The 19,643-nt window shown below is 45.9% G+C and overlaps 1 protein-coding gene across 1 annotated transcript in view; it reads left to right on the top strand.

Annotated features, from left to right (window-relative positions):
• LOC139155793 (dystrophin-like) overlaps positions 1 to 19,270 on the top strand; it is a 583,469-nt gene extending 564,199 nt beyond the window's left edge. The window contains exon 29 of the mRNA XM_070731073.1: positions 19,243 to 19,270. Coding sequence (XP_070587174.1) covers positions 19,243 to 19,248 — 6 coding nt within the window. The 3' untranslated portion in view covers positions 19,249 to 19,270. The remainder of the gene's footprint in view (positions 1 to 19,242) is intronic.
• Positions 19,271 to 19,643: the final 373 nt, after the last annotated feature.

Here is a 19,643-nt window from a genome sequence, read left to right as displayed (position 1 = left end):
AATTCAAAGATCTCTACTGTTGATACTGTGTTGTCTAGTATTGTGAGAGGTGGAAGGATGGGAGGGTTTCTCCTAAAGTCTACCTTCATTTCTACGGTTTTAAGTGTGTTCAGTTCCAGATTGTTCCAGTCGCAACACGAGGCTAGTTGTTCAACCTCCCGTCTGTATGTGGTTTCATCATTACCTCGAATGAGACCAATCACTGTTGTATGGTTTACAAACTTCAGTAATTTAACAGATGGATCGTTTGAGATGCAGTCATTGGTATACAGAGAGAAGAGAAGTGGTGAGAGTACACAGAATTGGGGGGCTCTTATGCTAATTGTACAGATATCTGATGTGATTTTGCCTAGCTTCATCTGCTGCTTCCTGTCTGTTAGGAAGCTTGTGATCTACTTACAAGTGTGTTCAGGTACCACTAGCTGATTTAGTTTAGTTAAAAGAATGTCTGGTATGATAGTGTTGAATACTGAACTAAAGACTACAAAGAGGACCCTACATAGGTCTTTGGAGATTCAAGATGTTATAGGGTAGTGATGGCGAACCTACAGCACAGGTATCACAAGTGGCATATGGAGCCATATCTGCTGGAACGCAAGCCATTGCCCTAGCTCAGCTCCAACGTGCATCTGTGTATGGGCCAGCTGATTTTTGGCTCACTCAGTGGCTCTGGTAGGATGGGGGAGGGCATTTTTACCCTCCCCCAGTTCCAGGGAAGCTTTTGAAGCCCTGGGGAGGGTGAAACGTGGGCCCACTCGGCCCACCAGAAGTTGGGAAACAGGATGTTTCCGGCCTCCAGAGGGCCTCTGGGGAGATGGGGGAAGTGGTTTTTGCCTTACCCAGGCATTGAATTATGGGTGTGGGCATTCACGCATGTGCAATAGCACACATGCACACTCTTTTGGCACCCAAGGAAAAAAGGTTCACCATCACTGTTGTAGGACGTGGTGCACAGCCATATTAACAGCATCACCTGCCAGTTTATTTGCTTGGTATGCAAATTGCAGGGGGGGTCTAATAGTGGATCCATGATGGCTTACAACTAGGACATCACTAGCCCTTCAAAAGTTTTCATAACTACAGATGTTAGAGCAACTGGTCTGTAGTAATTCAATTCCTTGATGGAGGGCTTCTTCGGCACTGGGATGGTAGTAGAGGGGTTTAGAATATTTTGCCTCTGCCAGTTGGATGAAGCTCTTTCTTCCACAGCAGCTGATAGGCCGCTGCATTATCTCCCTCGCCAAAAGGCTCCTAGCTATTCGCCCCAGCCCTTTCATCACAAAAATCCACATTCAGCCACAGCCTTTTGGCCACATGGGACATTTCGTCACCATCCAATCATAACAGTCCTAACAAAATGCTACTTTGGGAAGGAAAGAATGGGACAGTTCGCTCTTTCATACACACACACACACTAGTTAATCTTGAGGGTCCCCAAAAATGGGGGGAGGGGGCTTTGGGAGCTCTTTCATACACACACACACACCAGTTCTAGTCTGACTCCCTTCTCATTCAGGAGACTGTTACAGAATCATAGAGATGGAATGGATCTCAGAGGCCACATAGTCTGACTCCCCTGCTCAAGCAGGAGATTGAAACAGAACAATAGAGATGGAGGGGACCTCAGAGGCCACACAGTCTGACTCCCCTGCTCAAGCAGGAGATTGAAACAGAATGATAGAGATGGAGGGGACCTCAGAGGCCACATAGTCTGACCCCCCTGCTCAAGCAGGAGATTGAAACAGAATGATAGAGATGGAGAGGACCTCAGAGGCCACATAGTCTGACCCCCCTGCTCAAGCAGGAGATTGAAACAGAATGATAGAGATGGAGGGGACCTCAGAGGCCACATAGTCTGACCCCCCTGCTCAAGCAGGAGATTGAAACAGAATGATAGAGATGGAGAGGACCTCAGAGGCCACATAGTCTGAACCCCCTGCTCAAGCAGGAGATTGAAACCGAATGATAGAGATGGAGGGGACCTCAGAGGCCACATAGGCTGACCCCCCTGCTCAAGCAGGATATTGAAACAGAATGATAGAGATGGAGGGGACCTCAGAGGCCATCTAGTCTAACCCTCTTCACAAGCAGGAGAATTGGCCTCCCAGTCAAATATCTGGGCTGCTAAATTGGCTGGTGGAATTCCCTACCTCACAACAAGCTAATCCTTAAAAAAGCTAATTTGGGAAGCCAATCAGAGCAGTCCTCACAAAAGAGGGGTGGGAGAAAGAGCTAGGTAGCATCCTCTTAGCAAAGGACAGAAGTGAAGTTACTGGTTACTGTCTGGGGCCCCTTTATGATCTGGTTGTCATGGTGATCTGTAGAATTTTTACGATGCGTGGAGGCTGATGCAAAAGGAACAAGCGGTTATGACAAAACAAATTAGAGGGCATCTAGTCCAACCCCCTTCTCAGGCAGGAGACCCTTACAGAATTGGATGGGACCTTAAGGAGATCATCTGTAATCATAGAGATCATCTAGTCCAACCCCCTTCTCAAGCAGATTTCTACACAGTCTGAGAGATGGAAGGGACCACAGAGGTCATGTAGTCCAAACTCCTGCTTAAGTCAGTGACCTCTACAGATTCCCATACAAATTAACAAGTGTTGGAAAGGACCTCGGAAGTCATCTGTTCCCACCCTCCCACCCTCCACCAGTACAAATTAACAAGAGTTGGAAGGGACCCTGGAGAGAGAGAGAGAAAAGCAAAGGAAGTTTGAGAAAGGACCATGTAGCAGTGAGTTCCCCCGGCCATATTAGCAGCTCAGAATTTGTCAAATGTGTATGGCTGGAACGGCGGGGTGGGACTGGATGACCTCCAAGGTACCTTCCAACTCTTGTTAAATGTGTATGGGTGTAGGGCGGGGGTGGCCCACTACCCCCACTTCTGAGGCCTCAGAGTTTTTGCCTCTTTCTTTTCTCATAAGTGTTCCACGCATCGTAAAAATTCCACAGATTACATGACGACCAGGTCATAAAGGGGCCCCAGACAGTAACCAGTAACTTCACTTCTGTCCTTTGCTAAGAGGATGCTACCTAGCTCTCTCTCCCACCCCTCTTTTGTGAGGACCAATCTGATTGGCTTCCCAAATTAGCTTTTTAAGGATTACCATGTTGTGAGGCAGGGAGTTCCAGCAGCCAATTTAGCAGCCCAGAAATTCTGCTTGTGAAAAGGTAGGATTAGATGGTCTCTTAGGTCCCTTTCATCTCTATCATTCTGTTTCAATCTCCTGCTTGAGCTGTGCATCAGACTAGTTGGCTTCTGAGATCCCTTCCATTTCTATCATTCTGTATCAGTCTCCTGCTTGAGCTGTAGGTCAGACTGGTTGGCCTCCGAGATCCCTTCCATCTCTATCATTCTGTTTCAATCTCCTGCTTGAGCTGGGGGTCAGACTATGTGGCCTCTGAGATCCCTTCCATCTCTATGATTCTGTAACAGTCTCCTGCATGAGAAGGGGGTCAGACTAGAACTTGTGTGTGTGTGTGTATGAAAGAGTGGACTGTCCCATTCTTTCCTTCCCAAAGTAGCATTTTGTTAGGACTGTTGTGACTGGATGGTGGCGAAGTGTCCCATGTGGCCAAAAGGCTGTGGCTGAATGTGGATTTTTGTGACGAAAGAGCTGGGCGAATAGCTGGGGGCCTTTTGGCGAGGGAGATAATGCAGCGGCCTATCAGCTGCTGCAGAAGAAAGAGCTTCATCCAACTGGCGGAGGCAAAACCATCCCCATAGTAGAGTGTTTGAAACAGAAGGAAACATGGCACATCTCTAGTGATTTGGTGAAGATTTGGGTGAAGATGGGGGCCAATTGGTCAGCACAGACTTTTAAGGAACAAGGAGTTATTTTAACTGGGCCTGGTACTTGACCTCTCTGATGATGAAGGGCTTGCCCCACAACCACCTGCAACTTCACTCTAATTTGACCCCAGCCTCTTTTGCTCCTTTCTGTTTAATGCTAGGGCCACAGACAATCCGTGCCCCCCCCAGCCCCCAGCAACACTGACACACCCACCATAGATCCGCTCTTTCAGGCGGCCATTTCATATGGGGAATTATTTCCTCCTCTGCCTCTGTTTGTCAAGGCAGTTATCTGCCAGTGGGCTGCCCTGTCCGGATATACAGAGCTATGCAGCAGGACTTGACAAGATATCATAATTTATAGTGTGGCAATTCTAGGAACCAGTGCAGAGAAATAATGAAGACACTTTTGTAGAAAACAGTAGTAAACAGTTTTTACTCTTCAGTGCAATCAAAATATCTTCTGTCTTAGTCTTCTCTTTGCTTTAACTATATGCAGTAAAGCTTACTTACATGTAGATACTAAACCAATCCAGGTGTCTCCATATCATCACTACAGCTCTAACTCAATAATTACTGTAACTCACACTCAAAACTGATCCAGCCAACTAACAACATTACCACCACCAACAGCCAACATAAATAGCCAATAGCTAACAATCATTGTAAAGTTGCTTTACATTTTATAATTCTCTGGCCTGATCAGGTTGCAGTTTACATCCTATGACTCAGCATTCATTACTGTTTAACATGCTTACATCCTTCTTTCATTATATGGAAACATAATGGAATATCACCTAGGATTGAGCTAATCCTTAACATGCTCCTGCAATGGGCCTGCCCCATCAGCCTCCAACAAACATTTTTTCAACATCGCCCAGGAGCTGGACCACAACCTACTTGTGCCTGAGGTTGATGCTCCTGTGTTTGTGCTCTACTCTTCAGCCCCCACAGAGCCAGGTGACCCCACAGAGCTGCTTAAGCCAGATGAACACTGAGTAGGTTTTCAAGAAGGCATACCAAGCGGCAGCATGGGCCATCAGATCTGCCAGAGCAGTGTCCTTCATTTCCCGTACCTCCCTATAATGTCTCTGCCACATTCAGGATGAGCTCCCAGCTGCTGATCTTTGTCGTCACCAAGACCTTAACAAACTCCTGGCTGCAGCTCAATTCTCTGCAGATGCCATACTGCAGATATCATAGTTTGCTCCACGAGCATTAGGCTCTTCCTTGGTGGCCCAGAAATTGCAGTGGCTTTGCAGTTGGCATGCTGATGCCCAGCATAAATAGTGCCTGACCGTGGCCTCCTACAAGGGAATGTTCCTCTTTGGAGATGCCCTAAAGCTCGTATTGTAGGCAGGCTGGCCTTGTTCACTGCCACATGGGGAAAAAACCTCCTCAGATGCCTTGATCAGGGACACAATAAAATTTGACTTGTTACTTGACTTCTTGTCTTACCCACCCACAGGGCAGCCACTTGGTCATTGCCTTTGTCCTTTATCAGGCATTGCAGAATTGATGAGTACGCTTCAGACGAGGCCGTATTCTGGCGCTGAGTGCTTCAGAGGGCAGATCAGCAGAGGGTTCCAACCAACCAGGAGTAGACTCGCCCTTGAGACTGTCGGCTTTGGCATGTCCTGTACTTGGATGTTGGCTCCACCTACCATGGAGCGTTGGGTTGCAGTTATACACAGGACCAGTGCAGAAAAACTGTAACTCAATGTCATATGGACAGTTGGCGGAACAAAGCATTGCATGGCCAGTTCTTGGAGAAGATTGAAGGCAAAGTGGATAAAGAAAAGACCTGGTCATAGCTTACAAGTAGAGCACTCAAAAAGGAGACAGAAAGACTCAACCCGGATAAGACGGAGTGGCTGTGGGTTTTGCCTCCCAAGGACAACTCCATCTGTCCGTCCATTACCCTGGGGGGGGAATCATTGACCCCCTCAGAGAGGGTCCGCAACTTGGGCGTCCTCCTCAATCCACAGCTCACATTAGAACAACATCTTTCAGCTGTGGCGAGGGGGGCGTTTGCCCAGGTTCGCCTGGTGCACCAGTTGCGGCCCTATCTGGACCGGGACTCTTTGCTCACAGTCACTCATGCCCTCATCACCTCGAGGTTCGACTACTGCAACGCTCTCTACATGGGGCTACCTTTGAAAAGTGTTCGGAAACTTCAGATCGTGCAAAATGCAGCTGCGAGAGCAGTCATGGGCCTACCTAGGTATGCCCATGTTTCACCATCACTCCGCAGTCTGCATTGGCTGCCGATCAATTTCCGGTCACAATTCAAAGTGTTGGTTATGACCTTTAAAGCCCTTCATGGCATCGGACCAGAATATCTCCGAGACCGCCTCCTGCCGCACGAATCCCAGCGACCGATTAGGTCCCACAGAGTGGGCCTTCTCCGGGTCCCATCAACTAAACAATGTCGGTTGGCGGGCCCCAGGGGAAGAGCCTTCTCTGTGGCGGCACCGGCCCTCTGGAACCAACTCCCCCCGGAGATTAGGACTGCCCCTACTCTTCCTGCCTTCCATAAACTCCTTAAAACCCACCTTTGCCGTCAGGCATGGGGGAACTGAAACATCTCCCCCTGGGCACGTTTAATTTATGCATGGTATGTCTGTGTGTGTGTCTGTTAGCATATGGGGTTTTTTAAATATTTAAATATTTTAAATTGTCTGATTGCTTATGATTTGTTACTACATGTTGTGAGCCGCCCCGAGTCTTCGGAGAGGGGCGGCATACAAATCTAAGTAATAAATAAATAAAATAAATAAATAATACTGGCAGCCAGGTACAAGTACAGGCCATTAGAACAAATGCTGTTAAAGCCAGAATTGAAAAATCAACAGACGATCCAAAGTGCAGACTCTGTAAAGAAACAGATGAAACAATCGATAACTCAGCTGCTGCAAAAAGATTGCACAGACTGACTACAAGCATAGATATGATGCTGTGGCACAGATCATCCACTGGAACTTGTGCCAGAACTACCATTTACCAGTGGCAAAGAACTGGTGGGATCATAAGCCCGAAAAAGTGATCGAAAATGAGCAAGCAAAACTACTGTGGGACTTCCAACTTCAGACTGACCAAATTCTGAAGCATAACACACCACACATCCTGATTGTGGAGAAAAAGAAAGTATGGATCATCGACATCGCAATCCCAGGGGACAGCAGAATTGAGGAGAAGCAGCTAGAGAAATTAGTGAAATACAAAGATCTAAAAATCGAGCTGCAACGACTCTGGCATAAGCCAGTGAAAGTGGTCCCAGTGGTACTTGGCACGCTGGACGCAGTGCCAAAGGATCTCAGCGGACATTTGAAAACCATTGGAATTGACAAAATCTTCATCTGTCAATTGCAAAAGGCCGCTTTACTAGGATCAGCAAACATAATTCGCCGCTACATCATGCAGTCCTAGGTGCTTGGGAAGAGCCCGACTGCTGATGAAATACGAAATCCAGCAGTGATCTCGTTTGCTGTGTTGTATTGACAAATAATAATAATAATAATAATAATAATAATAATAATAATAATAATAATAATGGTTTACAAACCAGATTATCGCACACAGCCAGTATATACACAGCAAATATAAATCTCTCTAGGACAAACTCCCCCAAGAGGAACAATGTTGGCTGCCTCTTATGGCCAACCAGCACTTGTCTCTTAAAGGTACAGTCTTAAACTTACATTGTTAGCCTATGTATTGCAACACCCAACATATTTACATACTGTTGTGGTTAGCCCAGCTCTTGCCCCAAGTAATGTGGAAGTGGATGTGGGGGAAACATCCACAAGTCACAGGCCTGTTTTGCTCCTGACAGAGTCAGCTAGTGAATTATCCGGTGACAAAGGAAGTGTGGGTGAGATGGAAGAGGGGGGATTGGCTGACAGCCCAGGAGGAGATCAATCTTCCTTATCTTCATTGGATTCTGATGAGGAACTTATGACAGACCCACGCATGCATAGAGCTATGCATAGGAGAGAACAACTTAAGACATATTACAGGAGATAAGAGAGGCCACCTGTGGTTGGGTGGGGCTCCAGTAATTAGAGCTGCTGAGAAAAAAGCAGCGTGCTGGCTTAGCCGTTGTGGAAGATTATCTGATCGTAGTTCATCAAGACTGTGCCTTGCTGTATTCAAGACTTTGTTAAGATTCCCGGACTCTGGACTAAAATTCATTGTGAGTGTTTATCAGCGTTTGGACAACAGTAGCTGTGAGCCAATTCCCAGTTACTGGGTTAACTATTGGATTTATTACGGGACGTCGTTCTTGGATTGTATTCCAAGTGTGCCTTGTTTGTACAAGAAATCCCTTTGAAGTTTAAAAGGGAGTTTTTTCTTCTCTTCTGTTGATAAAGAACATTTATTTGCATTATATTCTGTGTGTGTGTCTGCTTGGATTAATTAACTGGTAATTAAGGGTGTGTGGCACACACCGGCAGAACACATACAGTATACTAACAATCTCCCCCTTGGGTTTTGTCAATGCAGTTCAATTTATCTCCTCATATTGTATCTCTCACAACATTCTGAGTGTTTTCTGACACTTTGTGCCTTAGTAAAATGGTCAGCTATATTTTCTGTGCTGGCACAATATTCCAATCTAATCAACCTGGCTTTCACACATTGCCATACATTTAAGTATCTCAGATCAGTATGTTTGGATCTGGTTTTAACGGCCCTATTATTTGCTATGCTAATTGCAGACTGATTATCCCCATAAAGTGATTGGATTTTTGCACTCAATATTTAAGTCCTTTAATAACTGTTTATAAAATACCAGGTCTGTGCACAACAGCAATAATGGTTTTTTTAAATTATTAGATTTGTTGTACATTGTTCTATTGTTGCTGTGAGCTGCCCCGAGTCTGCGGAGAGGGGCGGCATACAAATCTAATTAATAATAATAATAATAATAATAATAATAATAATAATAATAATAGACTCAAAAATTCAGCTTCCATTGTTGATAAACTTATGTGCTGTTGTCTCAGTGGCTTTCAGCTTATCAGTGATCCACCTAACAATATAGCTATTCCTGATGTGGATTTTCTAGTCATGTTGTCTGTAGCGAAACTGGCATCTGCATATGCTGTTAATTCTAACTTTTTATCTGGTTCCAAATACAGACCATAATGGATAGTATTTTTAAAATATCTTAATATTCTTTTTGCCACTTTCCATTGATACTCAGTTGTTCTACAATATATCTTGCCAACTGGTTGACACTATAGAGTATATCAGGTCGTGACCAGTTACCTAGATATGATAAGCTTCCTATGAGTGATTGATACAATTCTTTATCAACAGCTTTGTATTTCTCATTATTATGCACAAAATCAATCTCCATAGGAGTTCTTGAAACATTACAATTTTCCATACTGAACTTCTTCAATAAACTGTTGATTTTCTTAGTCTGTGAAAGCATATACCCTTTGTCATTTCTCTTAATATCTGCACCTAAATAACTTATTTCACCCAATTTTCTAATCCTAAATTTCTTTTCCAATTCTTCAACAATTCTTGTCACTGACTCTACCGATTTAGCAATAATAGCTATATCATCCATAAAAAATAGCAATATTTCAATAGAAACATCTCTATGTCTCGTAAGGGGCGTGCATAAGTGCACCAGTGTGCCTCCGTCCCCTGTCCAATTGTCTCTCCTTATCTCATTTATCTTTTCTTCCTTTCAAATATGTTCACCTATACTTTTATATCTTTTCTCCTATTCTTTTCTTTATTTATATTATTACATAACTATTCTCTTCAATGTGTATTATGTATTGGACAAAATAAATAAATAAAATAAATAAACATCCATGGGTCAGCAACACTCGCTTTGAATTCAATATTACCCAATTCAATCACTATACATGTATTCCATTCATATCCAGACTGCTTTAAGCCATACAGACTTTTTTCAGTTTCCAACATCTACCTTTCCCTCGCTATAATGAGGGAGTGATAAGTTAGTACAATAAATCTTAAAATGGCGGAGGGAGGGGCAGAATCAAGCTTAGTGAACATCGAAAAAAAGCTGGATAAATTGTTGGACATTTGTTCAGGATTTGTTCAGATATTTATTACAGTGGAGTCAACAATTGGAAATCTGGCTTTGGAAGTTAAATTGATTAAAAAGGAGGCGGAGTTTTCTGCTGGAAAGATACAGAAAGTGGAAAAACAAGCGAAGGATCATGATGAATTAATTAAACAAATGAATTATAGAATCGTTAATCTGGAGGACCGTCAACGGAGAAGAAATTTACATCTGTATGGGTTCAGATCAGATTTTGCTTCGGGTTCAAACTTAATTGAAGCAGTATCTGCTTGAATAAATAAGCAAGCTGGTGTTCAAGTTGGCTGTGATGATATATTACGTGTCCATTGGGCTGCTCCACACAGAAATAGGGAGAGGCAAAGAGACATTGTTATGGCTTTGGTCAGTGAAAAAAAAGCGGAGATTGTTTACAAGTCTTTGAAAAGTTCTGCCTGCCTTAAACAAGATGGAAATGAGATAAGAGTTCTGAGGGATCCCTCTTGGGAAACCTTGAGAGCGAGAGCTGCCTTACCCCCAATTTCAAGCCGTTTATATCAAAGTGGAAAAAGGTTTACTTGGGGGTTTCCAGCTGTTATTTTGGTGTTCCAAGAAAATAAAATGTACAGGATACGTACATTGGAGGAGGGAAAGACATTATTGGATCACCTGGAGATCAGGTTTGAAGAAGCTGGAGCACAAGGAACTATGGGTGACACAAAAGCAGAAGAAGGAGAAGATTTATTTGATGGTCGGAGTACCCCAGACGAGGAGGAAAGACAAAGGGAAGAGCAGCTGAAGGAGTTAACTGCACAGGTGGAAGCCATTAGAAGAGAGCAGAGAAAAACACGAGCTCAGCGTGAGAAGAAATCTAAAAAGTGACCTTGTTGGCTCTCCTTGTCTTTTTGAATTTTTTTTCCCTTGGAGATGTTTTTGGATTCTTGTGTACCTGTTATTTGATAGGGGAAGTTTAAGGGGGGGAAAGGGTTAAAGAAGTTAAAGAAGGAATTATCTAAAGGAGAAAGGATGGTGGGAGGGGAATATTTCTCTTTTATTACAATTAAAAGTGGTTGAAAGAGGAGCTCAGTAGCGTGGGAACGCAATCAATAGAATGTGCCTCATAATTGGACAAGGGTTTTTCTTGTCCTCTCCCCCCCCCCTTGGTGGGGGGAGACGGGGGAGGCATGTTGGGGGGGTGACAGGGGTAAGGAAAGGGGAAAAAATTAAACCAAGGGCAAAACAAGAGGGGGAAAAGGTTATTTTGGTATATTATGATTGAGTGTAAGATAATGGTTTTAAATGTGAATGGTTTGGGATCAGATTTGAAACGTTTTAGGATATTAAAGATGGCTAAGCAACATAAGGTGGATAATATGATTTTGAAAGAAACACATAAAGGACGGGAAGGAAGGGATAAATTGATTAATGATAGAAATTGGAAATGGGTGTATGAATCTAGAGGAATGCAAAATAGTAGAGGCACGGCGATTCTTATTCATCAGTGGTTGGGGGACTTCCCAGCAGCCTCCTGAACCCCGAACTTTTGCCGAACGCGGAAGTTCGGGTTTGGCGTTCGGCTTTGGGAAGCTGCTGGGAAGTCGCCCGGCTGTTTTAAAAGGTCGCAGCCGGGCTGGGGGGCTTCCCAGCAACCTCCCGAACCCCGAACTTTTGCCGAACTTCCGGGTTCGGGGTTCGGGAGGTTGCTGGGAAGCCCCCCAGCCCAGCTGTCACCTTTTAAAACAGCCGCGCGTTTTCGCAGCAGCTTCCCGAAGCCGAACGCCAAACCTGAACTTCCACATTTGGCATTCGGAGACTGCTGGGAAGCCGCGCGGCTGTTTTAAAAGGTGACAGCCGGGCTGGGGGGCTTCCCAGCAACCTCCCGAACCCCGAACACGGAAGTTCGGCAAAAGTTCGGGGTTCGGGAGGTTGCTGGGAAGCCCCCCAGCCCAGCTGCGACCTTTTACAACAGCCGCGCGGCTTCCCAGCAGCTTCCCGAAGCCGAACGCCAAACCCGAACTTCGGCGTTCGGAGACTGCTGGGAAGCCACGCGGCTGTTTTAAAAGGTGACAGCCGGGCTGGGAGGGTTCCCAGCAACCTCCCGAACCCCGAACCCGGATGTTCGGCCAAAGTTCGGGATTCAGGAGGTTGCTGGGAAGCCCCCAGCCCGGCTGCGACCTTTTAAAACAGCCGGGCGGCTTCCCAGCAGCTTCCCGAAGCCGAACGCCAAACCCGAACTTCCGTGTTCGGCGTTCGGACACTGCTGGGAAGCCGTGCGGCTGTTTTAAAAGGTGACAGCCGGGCTGGGGGGCTTCCCAGCAACCTCCCGAACTCCGAACCCGGAAGTTCGGCAAAAGTTCGGGGTTCGGGAGGTTGCTGGGAAGCCCCTCAGCCCATCTGCGACCTTTTAAAACAGCCGGGCGGCTTCCCAGCAGCTTCCCGAAGCCGAACGCCAAACCTGAACTTCCGCGTTCGGCGTTCGGAGACTGCTGGGAAGCCGCGCGGCTGTTTTAAAAGGTGACAGCCGGGCTGGGGGGCTTCCCAGCAACCTCCCGAACCCCGAACCTGGAAGTTCGGCAAAAGTTCGGGGTTCGGGAGGTTGCTGGGAAGCCCCCCAGCCTGGCTGCGACCTTTCAAAACAGCCGGGCGGCTTCTCAGCAGCTTCCCGAAGCCGAACGCCAAACCCGAACTTCCGCGTTCGGCGTTCGGAGACTGCTGGGAAGCCGCGCGGCTGTTTTAAAAGGTGACAGCTGGGCTGGGGGGCTTCCCAGCAACCTTCCGAACCCCGAACCCGGAAGTTCGGCAAAAGTTCGGGGTTCGGGAGGTTGCTGGGAAGCCCCCCCAGCCCGGCTGTGACCTTTTAAAATAGCCTGGGGGCTTCCAAGCAACCTCCCGAACCCCGAACCCGGAAGTTCGGCAAAAGTTTGGGGTTCGGGAGGTTGCTGGGAAGCCCCCCCAGCCCGGCTGTGACCTTTTAAAACAGCCGGGCGGCTTCCCAGCAGCTTCCCGAAGCCGAACGCCAAACCCGAACTTCCGTGTTCGGCGTCCGGAGACTACTGGGAAGCCCCGCCGCCCGGCTGTCACCTTTTAAAATAGCCTGGGGGCTTCTTGGCGGCCTCCTGAACGCCGAACCCGGAAGTTCGGGTTTGGCTTCGGCGTTCGGGAGGTCGCTGAGAAGCCCCCAGGCTGTTTTAAAAGGTGACAGCCGGGCGGCAGCGTTTTTTTTTGCGGGATTTTTTTTTGGTTGCACGGATTAATTGACTTTACATTGTTTCCTATGGGAAACAATGTTTCGTCTTACGAACCTTTCGTCTTACGAACCTCCCCCTGGAACCAATTAGGTTCGTAAGACGAGGTATGACTGTACAGTGGAACCCCGACATACGAGCAGCTCTACTTACGAGCTACTCGAGATACGAGCTGGGAGAGTAGAGAAATTTTTGTTCGACTCACGAGCTTCCATTCGGGATACGAGCCGAGAAGAGCCGGCCTGGCTTGCTTTGCTTCCGAGCTGATGCAGAGCCGAATAAAGCGTCACGCCCCTCTGACGCTTTCGGCGGCTTCCGAAGCGATGCTGGGCTCTTTTGCCGCCAAAAGCGTCAGGGGGGCGTGACGCTTTATTTCTCCGAAGCAAAGCAAGCCAGGCCGGCTCTTCTCAGTACAATATCCAGCTCTTGGTGAGTCCTTGGCTTCTGCTGGGGGTGCAGAAGCGGGCGGGGGGGGGGGGCGGCAAAAAAACCGCCCGGACAAGCACTTGCTGCGAGGCGGGCGGGGGGGGGCAAAAAAAACACCCGGACAAGCACTTGCTGCGAGAGGCGGGGGGGGGGCGGCAAAAAAAACGCCCGGACAAGCACTTGCTGCGAGGCGGGCGGGGGGGGGGGGGCAAAAAAAACGCCCGGACAAGAACTTGCTGCGAGAGGCGGGCGGGGGGGGGGGCGGCAAAAAAACCGGGGCACTTTCGCTGCGAGTGGCGGGAAAAAATAAGCAAGAAAAAATAAGCGGCTTTTCCGCTGCCTCCTAAAGCGGGGAAGTTCGCCAGGAGGCAGCAGAAAAGCCGCGCGTGTCTTTTAAAACATCGGAGCCGGCATGGGGAGGCTCTCAATCAACCCCCGAGTCCGGGTTCGGGGCTCGGAGGCTGATTAAAAGCCTCCCCATGCCGGCTCCGATGTTTTAAAACACACGCGCGGCTTTTCCGCTGCCTCCTAAAGCGGGGGGCGTGTGTTTTAAAACATCGGAGCCGGCATGGGGAGGCTCTCAATCAACCCCCGAGTCCGGGTTTGGGGCTCGGAGGCTGATTAAAAGCCTCCCCGTGCCGGCTCTGATGTTTTAAAACACACGCGCGGCGTTTTCGCTGCCTCCTACAGCGGGGGGCGTGTGTTTTAAAACATCGGAGCCGGCATGGGGAGGCTCTCAATCAACCCCCGAGTCCGGGTTTGGGGCTCGGAGGCTGATTAAAAGCCTCCCCGTGCCGGCTCTGATGTTTTAAAACACACGCGCGGCGTTTCCGCTGCCTCCTACAGCGGGGGCGTGTGTTTTAAAACATCGGAGCCGGCATGGGGAGGCTCTCAATCAACCCCCGAGTCCGGGTTTGGGGCTCGGAGGCTGATTAAAAGCCTCCCCGTGCCGGCTCTGATGTTTTAAAACACACGCGCGGCGTTTCCGCTGCCTCCTACAGCGGGGGCGTGTGTTTTAAAACATCGGAGCCGGCATGGGGAGGCTCTCAATCAACCCCCGAGTCCGGGTTTGGGGCTCGGAGGCTGATTAAAAGCCTCCCCGTGCCGGCTCTGATGTTTTAAAACACACGCGCGGCGTTTTCGCTGCCTCCTACAGCGGGGGCGTGTGTTTTAAAACATCGGAGCCGGCATGGGGAGGCTCTCAATCAACCCCCGAGTCCGGGTTTGGGGCTCGGAGGCTGATTAAAAGCCTCCCCGTGCCGGCTCTGATGTTTTAAAACACACGCGCGGCGTTTCCGCTGCCTCCTACAGCGGGGGCGTGTGTTTTAAAACATCGGAGCCGGCATGGGGAGGCTCTCAATCAACCCCCGAGTCCGGGTTTGGGGCTCGGAGGCTGATTAAAAGCCTCCCCGTGCCGGCTCTGATGTTTTAAAACACACGCGCGGCTTTTCCGCTGCCTCCTAAAGCGGGGGCGTGTGTTTTAAAACATCAGAGCCGGCACGGGGAGGCTTTTAATCAGCCTCCGAGCCCCAAACCCGGACTCGGGGGTTGATTGAGAGCCTCCCCATGCCGGCTCCGATGTTTTAAAACACACGCCCCCGCTTTAGGAGGCAGCGGAAAAGCCGCGCGTGTGTTTTAAAACATCGGAGCCGGCACGGGGAGGCTTTTAATCAGCCTCCGAGCCCCGAACCCGGACTCGGGGGTTGATTGAGAGCCTCCCCATGCCGGCTCCGATGTTTTAAAACACACGCCCCCGCTTTAGGAGGCAGCGGAAAAGCCGCGCGTGTGTTTTAAAACATCGGAGCCGGCACGGGGAGGCTTTTAATCAGCCTCCGAGCCCCGAACCCGGACTCGGGGGTTGATTGAGAGCCTCCCCATGCCGGCTCCGATGTTTTAAAACACACGCCCCCGCTTTAGGAGGCAGCGGAAAAGCCGCGCGTGTGTTTTAAAACATCGGAGCCGGCACGGGGAGGCTTTTAATCAGCCTCCGAGCCCCGAACCCGGACTCGGGGGTTGATTGAGAGCCTCCCCATGCCGGCTCCGATGTTTTAAAAGACACGCGCGGCTTTTCTGCTGCCTCCTGGCGAACTTCCCCGCTTCAGCCGACGTCTTTTCCCCTCAGCCCTCGGGCTTGCACGCATTAATCGCTTTTACATTGTTTCCTATGGGAAACAATGTTTCGACATACGAGCTGTTCGACGTGCGAGCCTCCTTCCGGAACCAATTAAACTCGTAAGTCGGGGTTCCACTGTAATTTCCCCACTCTTTCAGACATTTTGATCAGAGAAATTTTTCCTCCTAAGTTAATATTCTTTTGTTTAACGTATTGCTTTGCTTTTCATATAAATTTCTAATTTGTAGTTTATTTATTTTATCATTGTCCTTTTCTCTAGCCAATTGTAAAGATTTCCCCATATCCTATAGTATTCTGTATCTTCTTTTCCATCTAATTTTTTGGACATTCTGTCCATCTCTGCACATTCTAATAGCTTTCTAATAATTATGCCTTCTTCTGGTATTTTATCTGCTTTCCATTGCTGGGCATAAGCTATCCTAGCAGCTGTCAATATATGGATGACCAAAAACCTAATGTCTTTTTTAATTTTTGAATTGAAGGTGCCCAATAAATATAGTTCTGGTTTTTTTTCAAATTCTTGCGATGTTATTTCTTTTAACCAATCTGCTATATTGTTCCAATACTTCTTAGTCTCTGGGCAAGTCCACCATTGATGGTAAAATGTTCCTTTTTCTTTTTTACATTTCCAACACAGTGGTGAGACTTTCAGGAACATTTTAGAAATTATTTCTGGAGATAAATGCCACCTATAGAACATTTTATACTGGTTTTCCTTGAACGTCATAGACTTTGTCATCTGCCAATTATGAATTCAGAGCGTTTCCCACTTTTCTATATCTATTGTGTATCCGAAATTCCTTCCCCAAATTATCATAATTTATTTTATAATTTCCACTTCTGTTTCATAACTTATCAAATATTTATATATTTTGCCAATTAATTTTTCGTCGCTCCCTAAGAGTATCTTGTCCAGGTCTCCCCTCCCTACCTGAAAATCATATTCCCTCTTGTCTTTTTGGTATGCATCTTTTATTTGTAAATATGTCCACCAGTCTAATATTCTGCCGCTTTGCTCTAATTCTTCTTTTGATTTTAAATTTGTTTGTTGGTCTAATAGTTCTTTGAATCTGATTTTATTTTGAGGCCTAATTAAACTTGGATGGTATTTTAATTCAATTGGCATGACCCACTCCGGTATCTTTATATACTATTGTTTTTTTTATTTCTTTCCATATTTGCATTAGTGAGTTTCTTAGTATATGTTTTTTGAAATATTTATGTATTTTATCTCTTCCATACCAGAGATAGGCATGCCAACCCAGTAGTAAATCATGGCCTTCTACGGTTAATATTCATTTGTTTTCTAGCATAATCCACTCTTTAATCCAATGCTGGATTAATATTTTTCTGTCCATGATCCATTTTATTTGTTTCCTACTATTTTCCTCTCTTAGGGTTAATATTATAGGGCTGTGGTCTGCCCAACTATTAGGTTCTATTTCTATTTTTTCTATCTCATTATTTATCTGTGCTGATGCCCATACCATATCTATGCAAGACCAACTTTGATGCGGGTTCGAGTAGTGTGTGTATTGTTTGTCTTTATTATGTTTTTCTCTCCAAGAATGGAAAACTTTTCAAATGGAAAGGTTAATGGAGTTGCAACTAGGTGAAAACAAATGGGGTGAAATTGGAAAAACAGATAAATGGGATGAAGAATAGAGAATTAATTTTTATAAAGTGGAATAGGAGCGACTTAGGTAAATTAATAGGTCCCATGAAAGGGACTATGGAAATTTGGAAAAAATGGCAGGGGAAAATAGGATTATATAAATCTAAACTGTCATCGCTTTATGTAATAAATAGAGATAATGAAACAAATTTGAATAGGGTTATAACAGAGTTGAAGGGAAGAGGGATAACCAAGATAGAACAGTTATATGAGAAGGATGGCAGGCCAAGTAGAAATCATATAGAATGGTGGTTAGGTAAGGAAAGATGGCTACAAATAAATGCAATATGTAAATATCTTAATGAAAGGGAGAATAAAGAAGCAATATTGAGGGAGGAGACAGGGTTAGAGAAAATAATAAGAGAAAAAAGTGTGGATATAAAGGCACAAACAACTGATATATATAAGCTGTTAATGCAATCAGACCGGGATACGATTCAAGGATTGACTAAATGGTGGCAAAATGAGACACAAGTAGAGGTATAAGATATGGAAAATATAGTAGAAAATATAAGGAAAACTAAAAATACAAGAATTAGGGAAATGAGAAGGAAAATATTACATAAGTGGCATTATGCTCCCGTTCAATTTGCACACTTTCAGCAGAAGGTTAGGGGTAATTGTTGGCATGGCTGTTAAGATAAAGGAGTGTTTATGCATATGATTTGAGAATGCCCTATAGTACAGGAATTTTGGCAAAAAGTGCAAGAGGACATAAAGAGAATGTTAAATATACAATGGATAATCACTTCAGATTTTATCTCCACTACTGGATCAATCTAATCATTTACTGTATTTCATTACCTGATGACTCATCATCCGATGATTCCTCCTCCACACCTCTAACACTGCTACGCTGTCTTTGATATCTAACCTTGTTATCATTATTGATAAACATTGGAATAATGACATCTTTACTTCATGATGTTCACTTCATGATGTTCAACTCTATTCCATTCAGTATTCTCTAAAAAGTTTGCACTTCCACTGAGGTAAGACATACCACTGTTCGTATCCCAAAATTTATAGGATCTATGATTAATGCTATACCCAATAAAATACAATAATTGTGCCCTACAATGTTCTTTCTTCCTAATTTGAGATGGGATGTGCACCCATGCTGGTGCTCCGAATACATGAAGATAATTTAAGTCAGGTTTTCTACTATACTATTTTGTAAACAGTATTTCTCCAGTTGCCAAATGTACCATGTTGTTCAACACAATATTGGTATGCATCAATGCCTCAGCACACATCTGATTTGACAAGCCTGAATCCCTAATCATAGTCCTAATCATTGCTTGCAAAGTTGCCCTCTTCTTTATATAAAGGCATTGTGCTGTGGCCTATATGGCACAGACAGCCTATGATCTATACCAGAGTCCTTCCACAAGCCCACAAATCTATGGTTTGACAAGAAAAGAAGAGCTGCAGTGGATTATAAAGTGGGGGATAGGGTATACCTCTCCATGAAGTTCCTGAGGACCACACAAAAATCAAGGAAATTAGGGGCTAAGTATGTGGGTCCTTTCCCAATTGTGCAAAAGGTGAATTCAGTGGCAATGAAATTAGAATTGCCAAAAACCTTGAGGAACATTCACCCGGTATTCCACGTAAGTTTAAACTGGAACGGACTAGTGAATTACACCTGCCACAAGCAGATCCCCCTGCTCCTTTACTCATTGAGGGAGAGCAACACTTTGAGGTTAAAGAAGTGCTGGATTCAAGAAAGCATAGGGGGAAGATTCAATATTTAGTGGCATGGAAACATTTCCCTACATCTCATGCAGAATGGGTTGGCAAGAAGCACATGAATGCTCAGAGGGAAATTGTTCGGTTTAGAGTGAAGTACCCTGATTAGCCCTGATGTATAAATGTATATATTGGTGTTGTTTGTTCTTTATTGCTTTCTAGGACTGAAGTCCCTGTTCCAGGGGGTCCGAATGTCAACCTTCGCTGTGCTGCTGCAATCTTTCGCTTGGTTGTCATGGAGTTATGGGGTGGGTTAGATAAGGAGGGGGGGTTGGGAATAGCACAGGAAGAGAGCTACGTTTCGTTTTCCTAGGTACCAGGAGGAGACCGTTAGAAGGAAAATTCCTGAAGAGTGACGTGAGAGCTAACATGTCCCACCTGATGAATATGGTCAATGTGGCTTGGGTATAATTCCAAGAGGGGGTGGTAAAGGGTTTTTGATATATGCTTGTGTCGCGCCATTTTCTCAGACTTTGCTTCTCTTTCAATGCATCTAGTTCTGATTTTGATAAATTCACTTTTGAACTTTAAAACAAGTACTCTGAGTTTTATTTATCTTACCT

This window comes from Erythrolamprus reginae, unplaced genomic scaffold (assembly GCF_031021105.1).
Source record: "Erythrolamprus reginae isolate rEryReg1 unplaced genomic scaffold, rEryReg1.hap1 H_6, whole genome shotgun sequence".
NCBI classification, from domain to species: Eukaryota; Metazoa; Chordata; class Lepidosauria; order Squamata; family Dipsadidae; genus Erythrolamprus; species Erythrolamprus reginae.
The sequence above is the reverse complement of the archived record's forward strand: the minus strand, read 5'-3'. Positions and strand labels throughout refer to the sequence as shown.